The 13,861-nt window shown below is 39.3% G+C and overlaps 1 protein-coding gene across 23 annotated transcripts in view; it reads left to right on the plus strand.

Moving 5' to 3' along the window:
- The window catches only part of RIMS1 (regulating synaptic membrane exocytosis 1), a 492,346-nt gene that overhangs the window by 80,701 nt on the left and 397,784 nt on the right, over nt 1-13,861 (plus strand). For all 23 annotated transcript variants that reach the window (XM_021937444.2, XM_009205504.4, XM_031667173.1 and 20 more), the window contains exon 2: nt 118-198. In XM_021937444.2, the coding sequence (XP_021793136.2) occupies nt 118-198 (81 nt within the window). The remainder of the gene's footprint in view (nt 1-117; nt 199-13,861) is intronic.

The raw sequence follows: 13,861 nt of genomic DNA on the forward strand, positions 1-13,861 counted from the left end.
GAAGGGGCTTGCAAAGACTTTCCCTTAGATTGTTTTTCAGTACCGTGTTTAATTTCTAGATATGTTCTACCCTTTTTATAATTAATAGTGCGTTGTGCTGTCTATCATGCGCCCCAGGTGTGTTGTCAGGGACATGGCGAAGCCTGCTGCCTGCAAAACACCAAGAAATGCTGAAAACCAGCCCCACCAGCCTTCACCGTGAGTATGGCATTGGTTTTATTGACTGAAAATGTCGTCTCTTACGCAGATCATGGTTACAGATTTATTCACATTGCATGTGAGAGTAGATACTGTGGCTGCTTTTGTATATGTAATAAAAAGGCTACTGTTGAATTAGATACAATTAGCTGAGCTCTGGATTTAATATTTTTGTTAAGTGATGTTTCTAATACCATATTGAAAGGATTAAACTAGTTGGAGGAAGGGGACTGTTTTCTTAGGGCTCTAAAGTGACAGTAGTTCTTTTCCTGTTTGTTTGTTTGTTTGATTGTTTTAGATTTGGAATGCGTATGAGCTGGAACATAATACCTCAGGGAAGTAGGGAGGCAAAGTACAGACAGGCTGCCAAGTGGGGGCTAGTGTGTTTAAGGGAAATGCATAGGTAGTCCATTATCTAACCTTCAAGATATATTATTTAAAGGTAACTGACAATTTTTAAAAGTGGATTGTCAGCTGGGCGCAGTGGCTCATGCCTGTAATCCCAGCACTTTGGGAGGCCAAGGCGGGTAGATCACCTGAGGTATGGAGTTTGGGACCAGCCTGGCCAACATGGTGAAACCCCGTCTGTACTAAAAACACAAAAATTAGCTGGGCGCCGTGGTGGCCGTCTATAATCTCAGCTACTTGGGAGGCTGAGGCAGGAGAATCATCTGAACCTGCGAGGCGGAGATTGAAGTAAGCTGAGATCGTGCCACTGCACTCCAGCCTGGGCGACAGAGTAAGACCCTGTCTCAAAACCAAAAACAAAAACAAAAGTGGATTGTCCGTCTAGTTTCATTTTTATTATTGAATTCTTAAGTGTTGGATTAAATGACCAACCAAAAGAGTCTCATTCACTTTTGAAACTCAGAGTTGACTGATTTGATTTTTTCTCTACTCCCTGCTTTACCCTTAATTTGGTCATTGAAATGCTTATATTTTGTATATTACATACAGTAACATATCATTTAAAATTATTTGTGTTTTAGGATATGAAATGTGGTAAATTTCAGGAGGTTTAATAGGTGTTATAGGTTTTACCTCAATAAGTATACTTGAATATCATCTTCTACATTTAATCAGTATTTTCCAAGGAATAAAAACAGTTTTGAATTAGTAATAGTAAAAATGATTGATAATTACATTTTAAAAAGTACAAACTTAAAAGAAGTACTTTAAATGATGTTGTCATTTTTCTTTTTTCTATAGATATTCTGACTGTATATAAAGCCATTTTTGTATGATGGAACTTTTTGGATAATTCATAGAAAACTTACATCCCCAGTTTTCATCTTATATTCTAGGAATTAGAAAACATTTCAGTTATTTTAGAATTGAAGTTCTTTGAGGAATTAACGTTGATTTTAAAATCTCTTTATATTCCACACATCGAGGTTTCATTTTAATTGGTCTTACCTATTCCAAAGTTCATTTTAAATTAGACATTATTGAATATGAACTAGCATTTGCCCTCCTCCAAAACAAGACGTTAGATAATTTTTCTCTTATTTTGTTTTCACTTTCCACAGACTTACAGCCGTGGGAATCTGTTGTCACTTTAATTGCAGCTAGTGGAAACTTCCCTGTGGCTCTTTGAGTTTAGTGGCCAAGAGGAAGCAACTGTAGATTCTTTGGATCCTGCTTTTTGGCAATCTCTTTGCTCACTCAATTCTTTTCTGTTTAAAATAATGAACCTCTCTGTCGGTGACTTGAAGAATTTAAAGTTTGCTTTCATTCCTTATGATAGCTGATTCTCTGTGGAGAGTAATGTTTGTGAATGGAACTCTCCGTAGCCACATAAATCCCTTTTTAGGTTAACATGGAAAGGACAAAAATAAATTGGAAGGGGATAATTGAGGACAGGCTTTAGTTTATAGATCAGTATTTTAAAATTTGTAATTTATGATTTTCAGTGGGTCTGAAAATCAATAGAGGCTAGTGACCAGACCTCTTTTAATATTTTTTAAAAAATAAAAGATAGTAGAAAATCTAGGAGTGCCTCCCAGGTTAGTATTTTAGGACAGAACTTAGATTTCTCTATATGGTAACTGTGTCAAAATACAAAATTTAATAAACAGTGCAGTTATTTATGAGGATTGCATTAATGGGTTTTAATTAGGAGAATGGCATAAGCAGATTTGCTTTATCAGTAGATGTATGTATATAGATAATATGTATTAATTGCTTTGGGAGAAGTAGGGAAAAGGGACTGTGAATGTGAAGTGGGCAAAACTAGAGACAAGTAAATCAATTAACAAACTATTGCAATAGGTCAGGGAGAGATAATACGGTCTTAACTTAGAGGAAGGAGTAATAGAGGTTATGGGAAGGAGACATTTCAAGAGCTAAGTGAGAAGTAAAATGGCCAATGCTTGATTGCCAATTGAATATGGGTTGTAAGGAAAGAGTTTAGGGGGATTACCATATTAATGACTTGGGTGACTAAGAGCCGCTACCAAGAAGTTGAATTAAAATTGTAAACCAAAACTAGGCATAGATGGTGTATTAGTCTGTTTTCATGCTGCTGATAAAGACGTACCTAAGACTGGGCATTTTACAAAAGAAAGTTTATTGGACTTACAGTTCCACGTGGCTGGGGAGGTCTCACAATCATGCTGGAAGGTGAAAGGCACATCTCACCTGGCAGCAGAGAAGAGAAGAGCTTGTGCGGGGAAACTTCCCCTTATATTGCCATCAGATCTCCTGAAACTTTTCACTGTCATGAGAACAGCATGGGAAAGACCTGCCCCCATGATTCAGTTACCTCCCACTGGGTCCCTCCCCCGATACATGGGAATTCAAAATGAGATTTGGGTTGGGAACACACCCAAACCATATCAGATGGACAGTGGTGAGTTCAGATTTTCATATAGTGATTTTTTAATACCTGTAAGCTATCCAAGCATATATATCTAACAAGAGGTTGGCTCTGTGAACCTTTAGCACTCAGTTAACTGGGGAAATAGATGACATCACTAAAGATTACATAGAAAAAAAAAATAAGAGTGAACCCAAGGTAAAAGCAATGCTTAAGGAACGGGTAAATTATGAGGCCAACTCAGTCAAGAAGTAATAGTTAAAGAATCATAAGAACCAGAAGCCAAGGTAGTACAGGGATTCAAGGGGAATGCCCAACAGTGTTAAATGCAGCAGAAAATCAAGAAATAAGGGATGAAAGGTGTGCTTTGGTTTTGGTGACATAGCGGCCATTGGTGGCATTTACCATAGCATTTTCAACATATAAGTGGGTGGAAATGGTGTGTTTCTGTAGGCTTGAGGAGGAAATGAAAGTCAGGAAAAGGGGAGGGTAAATGTACATGACTTTTTCTAAAAGTTTAACTGAGTAGGGGAAAAGAAATAGAGAGATTGGTAGAGAGGAAGCAGGGCGATAGTACTCATATCACTTGGTATATTCTATCATGCAAGTCTAGATTGATGGATACACATGTCAATATACTTTATATTTTTGATAACTATGTATATAAACTATCCAAGTGTTCCTTTTAAGTTATTATTAAAATGTCACTCAGTCATATTTTAAGCATGCTGCCTGAGTTGTCATCATTTAATTGAAGTAATAAATATATCAAAATATTACTGGAGTTCAACAAATTGAGTCATATGCCTGCTATTCCTTGGGTATAAGATAGAAAAATGAGATATATAAATGAGATAGAATCTTTTTCTTAAGAATTTCTTCTCAAGTTGGGGGAGGAGAGGATAGTTAGATAATCAAAATAATACTCAATAATAAATACAATACTAAAAATGTGTTTAAAAAGAAAAAAATGATTTATTCTGTTTGGGCTTGATGTGGTCAGGGAAGGATTTACAGAGCCTGCAACAATAATATGGATTTTTTTTTTTTTTTTTGAGACGGAGTCTCGCTCTGCCACCCAGGCTGGAGTGCAGTGGTGCGATCTCGGCTCACTGCAACCTCTGCCTCCCAGGTTCAAGCGATTCTTCTGCCTCCTGAGTAGCTGGGATTACAGACATGCACCACCACACCCAGCTAATTTTTGTATTTTTAGTAGAGACAGGGTTTCACCATGTTGATCAGGATGGTCTCAAACTCCTTACCTCGTGATCCGCCCCTCTCGGCTTCCCAAAGTGCTGGGATTATAGGCGTGAGCCACTGCACCTGGCCAGTAATACGGATTTTAAAGACTGAATAGTTTAGTAGGTATGCAAATTTGAGGTACAGTCTTCTAGAAGCAGAAAACAATTACCCTGAGACCCAGAACATCAGGTTGTACTGGGTAATTTAAACCATATACTGACTACTGGAATCTCTATGCATTGTATTTTTCTCTACTTTGGTCTTGAGGTCTCTCTTGAGAGTTGCTATAAACTCTAGCCCTGTGTCAGTGGGGCTCCAGCATGGTGGTCATGGATGTTCACAGTGTGCCTTTCATAGAATAGTTCTTCATCTTTGTGGACAACCTAATGCTGAAGTGCCTCACCCGTGACCAAATGCCCCTCTCAAAGGAAATTTGTTCATAATGGCAGACACCCCTGTGGCTCTTAACTGAGCTGTGTCCAGTTTATTTCTACCAAGATGTCAGGAGAGTTGTGTAGGACAGCCCTGGCTAGGAGGAGAGTTAGGTTCAGGTGTGTCAGTCAAGGGAGACACAGAGAAGGCAACACAGTAAAACACATGAAATAACAGAAGCAGTGTGTCACTGACAGATCCTAGCGAGAAGGGGTGGGCATGCCTCCAAGGGCCAACAGGAAGCTGGGAGCTGTCCGAGAAATGCACGTGCAACTAGCTGGTGGGGAGCAAGAAAGAGAGAGTGAGGGACTCACAGGCCAGAGCCTTTACTGGTGTCCAGGCTGTTACCCACGCAGGTTTACCTCATGGAGTTCTAATTGGTGAGTGTAGAGCAAGCAGGGACTAGCTCAGTGGAGTCATGCTGTACTGAGGGGTGGTCCCTGTGGCATATCTGGGGAGGTGTTGGGGGTCGGTGGGCAAGTCACATAGCTGTAACTAGCTGTCCCATGGGAAGTTGTCACCAGGAGGCAGTTGTATGAGGTAGATCTGTATTGATCATCTTAAGGGACAGGGAGGAGGCAGAGAACTGGCAGCTGGGCCAGTGGTGGCTAAGCTCTGCTTCTGGTATGAGAACCTTCAATTTATATTTAAAATGGATGCCAAGGTAACATAAAATTATAAGAATTCAGTGCAGTGTGTGTGTATGTGTGTATGTGGTTTCATGAGTGGGTGGGAATTTGTGTGTGTGGGTGCATATGGGTATACATGTGTTAAAGAGAGAGAAAGATCAGAGGCAGGAAGTGCTGCATCAGAAGAATAGGACAGTTATCTAATTTGGAGAAAATAAACAACTCGTGCCTTAGCTTTGGTTTTACTTTTAATACTACTTTTTATTTTGAAATTTGATGTAAAATAATGGGGTTTTTGTGTTTTCCAGACTTATCATGGATTTAAAAAGTCCAAGAAACACTTGGCTACTCTTCAATCTCAGGCACATATGTTAGGGAGACTAGGTAGAAGAGGCAGGAGGTAGCGAAGAGTTGAGAAAATTTCACATGTGGTATAATTAGAGTATAGTGATTCATTAGATGTGATAGGAAAGCAAAGGAGGCAAGATAACTCATTTTAGCTCAGGAGATTAAATGGATGTGATAAAATCAAGAAGAGAGCTAATTTAGGCACTAAGGCAGGTTTACACACAGCATTAGATTCGAGTATTAATAGCCAAGGAAATCTCCAATTGGAACACTCAGAAAACAGTTGGCTATTCTGTTTCAAACTCAGGAGAGACTTAGAAAAGATACACTAATTTGTAAGCAATTACCTTATAACATTAACCATTAAAACAAGTGAAATTGCATTGGGAGGAGGTGTAGAGATAAAAGGAAGGAATATAAACCGGTGATGGGTGCACCAGGTTCTCACAAATCTCCACCTAAAGAACTTACTCATGTAACCAAATACCACCTGTATCCCAATAACTTATGGAAAAATTTTTTTTTAAAAGCCAGACACCAGTGATACTGAGACATTAAGTGTTATGTCATTGTTTAGCATAGAGTAGGTGATAAACATCATGTTATTAAAAATTCTGTCAATATATAAGCATTTCATATATGCAAAAAAAAAAAAAAACAGTCTGTAGTGGGTATAAGCAGTACTTAAATGAGGATTGGAGGACTTAAGAAAATTATGCAACGTCATGCAAAAACTTTCCATGTTTTAGCACTAAAAATCCCATGTTCTGAGAACTTCTGTTAGACCTAGGCAGACTGAATGGTTGGTCACCCTAGAACTAATAAAGTTAGAATTTGAAGGTAAAAATCCAGAAAGGAAATATGATAGCCAAGGAAAAACTATGCTTAGCCAAATTATGTTTGTGTTTCTGTGGAAGGTGACATTATTAGGAGTAAATTGAACCATGGTACATGAATCGGTAAATTCTGCTTTTTTGTTTTATTTTTAGTTTTTGCTGACGATTACCTGTTTTTAAAAAATTGAGATACAACGCACATACCATACAATTCACCTTTTTAAAGAGTACAATTCAGTGGTTTTCAAAAAGCTGTGCAGCCATCATCATTATGTAATTCAGGAATGCTTTCATCACACTGAAAAAGAAATTTCATACCTTTTAGCTTTCATTACCCCATTCTCCTCAAAATACAGCCTCTGAAACCATCGCTTTCTGTATTTACGAGTGTGCCTATTCTGGACATTTCCTATAAAAGGAATCATATTATATGTGTCTGTTTATATCTGGCTTTTTTCATTTAGCATAATGTTTTCTAGACTCTGAGTATGTATCTGTACTTTATCCCTTTCATTGCCCAGTGATTATATCAATATATCAGGTTTTGTTTATTCATCCATCAGTTAATGGACATTTGGATTGTTTCTATTTTTGACTATTATTAAAAATATTGCTATTAGCATTTAGGTACAAGTTTTTGGGGGTATGGGTGTTCTCAATTCTCTTGAGTATACACCTAGGAATAAAATTGCTGGGTCATATGGTAACTGTACATTTAACTTTTTGAGAACCTGCTAAGCTGTATTTCAAAGTAGCTGCATTATTTTACATTCCTATAAATAAGAGAATTTCAATTTCCCTAAATTCTTGTTAACACTTGTTATTGTCTGTCTTTTATATTATGGACGTCCCAGTGGGTATAAAGTAGTGTCTTACTGTGGTTTTCATTTGTGTTTCCCTAGTAAATAATGACATTGATGAACTTTTCATGGGCTTATTGGCTATTTCTATATCTTCTTTGGAGAAATATCTATCAAAATATTTTCTTCAGTTTTAAGAATAAAATTGGTTTTCTCTAAAGATGATCCACCTATCGAAATATGAGTTATTTGTCTTTTTTATTGTTGAGTTATAAGTGTTCTTTACATGTAATGGATAGAAGATCTTTGTCACATAAATGATTTGCAAAATTGTCTCCCATTTAGTGAATAGTCTTTTCATTTTCTTTTTTTTATGATTTTTTTTATTATATTTTAAGTTCTAGGGTACATGTGCATAATGTGCAGGTTTGTTACATATGTATACTTGTGCCACGTTGGTGTGCTGCACCCATCAACTCGTCAGCACCCATCAACTCGTCATTTACATCAGGTATAACTCCCAGTGCAATCCCTCCCCCCTCCCCCCTCCCCGTGATAGGCCCCGGTGTGTGATGTTCCCCTTCCCGAGTCCAAGTGATCTCATTGTTCAGTTCCCACCTATGAGTGAGAACATGCGGTGTTTGGTTTTCTGTTCTTGCGATAGTTTGCTGAGAATGATGGTTTCCAGCTGCATCCATGTCACTACAAAGGACACAAACTCATCCTTTTTTATGGCTGCATAGTATTCCATGGTGTATATGTGCCACATTTTCTTAATCCAGTCTGTCACTGATGGACATTTGGGTTGATTCCAAGTCTTTGCTATTGTGAATAGTGCCACAATAAACATACATGTGCATGTATCTTTATAGCAGCATGATTTATAATCCTTTGGGTATATACCCAGTAATAGGATGGCTGGGTCATATGGTACTTCTAGTTCTATTTCCTTGAGGAATCGCCATACTGTTTTCCATAATGGTTGAACTAGTTTACAATCCCACCAACAGTGTAAAAGTGTTCCTATTTCTCCACATCCTCTCCAGCACCTGTTGTTTCCTGACTTTTTAATGATCGCCATTCTAACTGGTGTGAGATGGTATCTCATTGTGGTTTTGATTTGCATTTCTCTGATGGCCAGTGATGATGAGCCTTTTTTCATGTGTCTGTTGGCTGTATGAATGTCCTCTTTTGAGAAATGTCTATTCATATCCTTTGCCCATTTTTTGATGGGGTGGTTTGTTTTTTTCTTATAAATTTGTTTGAGTTCTTTGTAGGTTCTGGATATTAGCCCTTTGTCAGATGAGTAGATTGCAAAAATTTTCTCCCATTCTGTAGGTTGCCTGTTCACTCTGATGGTAGTTTCTTTTGCTGTGCAGAAGCTCTTTAGTTTAATTAGATCCCATTTGTCAGTTTTGGCTTTTGTTGCCGTTGCTTTTGGTGTTTTAAACATAAAGTCCTTGCCCATGCCTATGTCCTGAATGGTACTACCTAGGTTTTCTTCTAGGGTTTTTATGTTATTAGGTCTAACATTTAAGTCTCTAATCCATCTTGAATTAATTTTTGTATAAGGAGTAAGGAAAGGATCCAGTTTCAGCTTTCTACTTATGGCTAGCCAATTATCCCAGCACCATTTATTATATAGGGAATCCTTTCCCCATTTCTTGTTTTTCTCAGGTTTATCAAAGATCAGATGGCTGTAGATGTGTGGTATTATTTCTGAGGACTCTGTTCTGTTCCATTTGTCTATATCTCTGTTTTGGTACCAGTACCATGCTGTTTTGGTTACTGTAGCCTTGTAATATAGTTTGAAGTCAGGTAGCGTGATGCCTCCAGCTTTGTTCTTTTGACTTAGGATTGTCTTGGAGATGTGGGCTCTTTTTTGGTTCCATATGAACTTTAAAGCAGTTTTTTCCAATTCTGTGAAGAAACTCATTGGTAGCTTGATGGGGATGGCATTGAATCTATAAATAACCTTAGGCAGTATGGCCATTTTCACGATATTGATTCTTCCTATCCATGAGCATGGTATGTTCTTCCATTTGTTTGTGTCCTCTTTTATTTAACTGAGCAGAGGTTTGTAGTTCTCCTTGAAGAGGTCCTTTACATCCCTTGTAATTTGGATTCCTAGGTATTTTATTCTCTTTGAAGCAATTGTGAATGGAAGTTCATTCATGATTTGGCTCTCTGTTTGTCTGTTACTGGTGTATAAGAATGCTTATGATTTTTGCACATTAATTTTGTATCCTGAGACTTTGCTGAAGTTTCTTATCAGCTTAAGGAGATTTTGGGCTGAGGCAATGGGGTTTTCTAACTATACAATCATGTCATCTGCAAACAGGGACAATTTGACTTCTTCTTTTCCTAACTGAATACCCTTGATTTCTTTCTCTTGCCTGATTGCCCTAGCCAGAACTTCCAACACTATGTTGAATAGGTGTGGTGAGAGAGGGCATCCCTATCTTGTGCCAGTTTTCAAAGGGAATTTTTCCAGTTTTTGGCCATTCAGTATGATATTGGCTGTGGGTTTGTCATAAATAGCTCTTATGATTTTGAGATACGTTCCATCAATACCGAATTTATTGAGAGTTTTTAGCATGAAGGGCTGTTGAATTTTGTCAAAAGCCTTTTCTGCATCTATTGAGATAATCATGTTGTTTTTGTCTTTGGTTCTGTTTATATGCTGGATTACGTTTATTGATTTGCGTATGTTGAACCAGCCTTGCATCCCAGGGATGAAGCCAACTTGATCATGGTGGATAAGCTTTTTGATGTGCTGCTGAATCCGGTTTGCCAGTATTTTATTGAGGATTTTTACATCAATGTTCATCAGGGATATTGGTCTAAAATTCTCTTTTTTTGTTGTGTCTCTGCCAGGCTTTGGTATCAGGATGATGTTGGCCTCATAAAATGAGTTAGGGAGGATTCCCTCTTTTTCTATTGATTGGAATAGTTTCAGAAGGAATGGTACCAGCTCCTCCTTGTACCTCTGGTAGAATTCAGCTGTGAATCCATCTGGTCCTGGCCGTTTTTTGGTTGGTAGGCTATTAATTATTGCCTCAATATCAGAGCCTGCTATTGGTCTATTCAGGGATTCAACTTCTTCCTGGTTTAGTCTTGGGAGAGTGTAAGTGTCCAGGAAATTATCCATTTCTTCTAGATTTTCTAGTTTATTTGCATAGAGGTGTTTATAGTATTCTCTGATGGTAGTTTGTATTTCTGTGGGGTCGGTGATGATATCCCCTTTATCATTTTTTATTGCATCTATTTGATTCTTCTCTCTTTTCTTCTTTATTAGTCTTGCTAGCAGTCTATCAATTTTCTTGATCTTTTCGAAAAACCAATTCCTGGATTCATTGATTTTTTGGAGGGTTTTTTGTGTCTCTATCTCCTTCAGTTCTGCTCTGATCTTAGTTATTTCTTGCCTTCTTCTAGCTTTTGAATGTGTTTGCTCTTGCCTCTCTAGTTCTTTTAATTGTGATGTTAGAGTGTCAATTTTAGATCTCTCCAGCTTTCTCTTGTGGGCATTTAGTGCTATAAATTTCCCTCTACACACTGCTTTAAATGTGTCCCAGAGATTCTGGTATGTTGTATCTTTGTTCTCATTGGTTTCAAAGAACATCTTTATTTCTGCCTTCATTTCGTTGTGTACCCAGTAGTCATTCAGGAGCAGGTTATTCAGTTTCCTTGTAGTTGAGCGGTTTTGATTGAGTTTCTTAGTCCTGAGTTCTAGTTTGATTGCACTGTGGTCTGAGACACAGTTTGTTATAATTTCTGTTCTTGTACAGTTGCTGAGGAGTGCTTTACTTCCAATTATGTGGTCAATTTTGGAATAAGTGTGATGTGGTGCTGAGAAGAATGTATATTCTGTTGATTTGGGGTGGAGAGTTCTGTAGATGTCTATTAGGTCTGCTTGCTGCAGAGATGAGTTCAATTCCTGGATATCCTTGTTAACTTTGTGTCTCGTTGATCTGTCTAATGTTGACAGTGGGGTGTTGAAGTCTCCCATGATTATTGTATGGGAGTCTAAGTCTCTTTGTAAGTCTCTAAGGACTTGCTTTATGAATCTAGGTGCTCCTATATTGGGTGCATATATATTTAGGATAGTTAGCTCTTCCTGTTGAATTGATCCTTTTACCATTATGTAATGGCCTTCTTTGTGTCTTTTGATCTTTGATGGTTTAAAGTCTATTTTATCAGAGACTAGTATTGCAACCCCTGCTTTTTTTTGTTCTCCATTTGCTTGGTAGATCTTCCTCCATCCCTTTATTTTGAGCCTATGTGTGTCTCTGCACATGAGATGGGTCTCCTGAATAAAGCACACTGATGGATCTTGACTCTTTATCCAGTTTGCCAGTCTGTGTCTTTTAATTGGAGCATTTAGTCCATTTACATTTAAGGTTAATATTGTTATGTGTGAACTTGATCCTGCCATTATGGTATTAACTGGTTATTTTGCTCGTTAGTTGATGCAGTTTCTTCCTAGCCTCGATGGTCTTTACATTTTGGCATGTTTTTGCAATGGCTGGTACCTGTTGTTCCTTTCCATGTTCAGTGCTTCCTTCAGGGTCCCTTCCAAGGCAGGCCTGGTGGTGACAAAATCTCTAAGCATTTGCTTATCTGTAAAGGATTTTATTTCTGCTTCACTTAGGAAACTTAGTTTGGCTGGATATGAAATTCTGGGTTGAAAATTCTTTTCTTTAAGAATGTTGAATATTGGCCCCCACTCTCTTCTGGCTTGTAGAGTTGCTGCCGAGAGATCTGCTGTTAGTCTGATGGGCTTACCTTTGTGGGTAACCCGACCTTTCTCTCTGGCTGCCCTTAAAATTTTTTCCTTCATTTCAACTTTGGTGAATCTGGCAATTATGTGTCTTGGAGTTGCTCTTCTCGAGGAGTATCTTTGTGGCGTTCTCTGTATTTCCTGAATTTGAATGTTGGCCTGCCCTACTAGGTTGGGGAAGTTTTCCTGGATGATATCCTGAAGAGTGTTTTCAAACTTGGTTCCATTTTCCCCCTCACTTTTAGGCAACGCCAATCAGACGTAGATTTGGTCTTTTTACATAATCCCATACTTCTTGCAGGCTTTGTTCATTTCTTTTTCCTCTTTTTTCTTTAGATTTCTCTTCTTGCTTCATTTCATTCATTTGATCCTCAATCGCTGATACTCTTTCTTCCAGTTGATCGTGTCGGTTACTGAGGCTTGTGCATTTGTCACGTATTTCTCGTGTCTTGGTTTTCATCTCTGTCCGTTCGTTTATGGTCTTCTCTGCATTAATTATTCTGGTTATCAATTCTTCCACTCTTTTTTCAAGATTTTTGGTTTATTTGCACTGGGTACATAATTCCTCCTTTAGCTCTGAGAAGTTTGATGGACTGAAGCCGCCTTCTCTCATCTTGTCAAAGTCATTCTCCGTCCAGCTTTGATCCGTTGCTGGCGATGAGCTGCGTTCCTTTGGAGGGGGAGATGCGCTCTTATTTTTTGAATTTCCAGCTTTTCTGCCCTGCTTTTTCCCTATCTTTGTGGTTTTATCTGCCTCTGGTCTTTGATGATGGTGACGTACTGATGGGGTTTTGGTGTGGGTGTCCTTCCTGTTTGTTAGTTTTCCTTCTAACAGTCAGGACCCTCAGCTGTAGGTCTGTTGGAGATTGCTTGAGGTCCACTTCAGACCCTGTTTGCCTGGGTGTCAGCAGCAGAGGCTGCAGAAGATAGAATACTGCTGAACAATGAGTGTACCTGTCTGATTCTTGCTTTGAAAGCTTCCTCTCAGGGGTGTACTCCACCGTGTGAGGTGTGGGGTGTCGGTCTGCCCCTAGTGGAGGATGTCTCCCAGTTAGGCTACTCAGGGGTCAGAGACCCACTTGAGTAGGCAGTCTGTCGATTCTCAGATCTCAACCTCCGTACTGGGAGATCCACTGCTCTCTTCAAAGCTGTCAGACAGAGTTGCTTTCGTCTGCAGAGGTTTCTGTCTGCTGCCTTTTTTTTTTTTGGTGGTGGTGGTGTTGTTTAGCTGTGCCCTGCCCCCAGAGGTGGAGTCTACAGAGACTGGCAGGCCTCCTTGAGCTGCTGTGAGCTCCACCCAGTTCGATCTTCCCAGGGCTTTGTTTACCTACTTAAGCCTCAGCAATGGCAGGCGCCCCTCCCCCAGCCTCGCTGCTGCCTTGCAGTTAGATTGCAGACTGCTGTGCTAGCAATGAGGAAGGCTCTGTGTGCGTGGGACCCTCCCGGCCAGGTGTGGGATATAATCTCCTGGTGTGCCTGTTTGCTTAAAGCGCAGTATTGGGGTGGGAGTTACCCGATTTTCCAGGTGTTGTGTGTCTCTGTTCCCCTGGCTAGGAAAAGGGATTCCCTTCCCCCTTGCGCTTCCCAGGTGAGGCAATGTCTCGCCCTGCTTCAGCTCTCGCTAGTGGGGCTGCAACAGCTGACCAGCACCGATTGTCCGGCACTCCCCAGTGAGATGAACCCAGTACCTCAGTTGATAATGCAGAAATCACCTGTCTTCTGTGTCGCTCGCGCTGGGAGCTGGAGACTGGAGCTGTTCCTATTCGGCCATCTTGCTC

Source organism: Papio anubis, chromosome 6 (assembly GCF_008728515.1).
Source record: "Papio anubis isolate 15944 chromosome 6, Panubis1.0, whole genome shotgun sequence".
Lineage (NCBI taxonomy): Eukaryota > Metazoa > Chordata > Mammalia > Primates > Cercopithecidae > Papio > Papio anubis.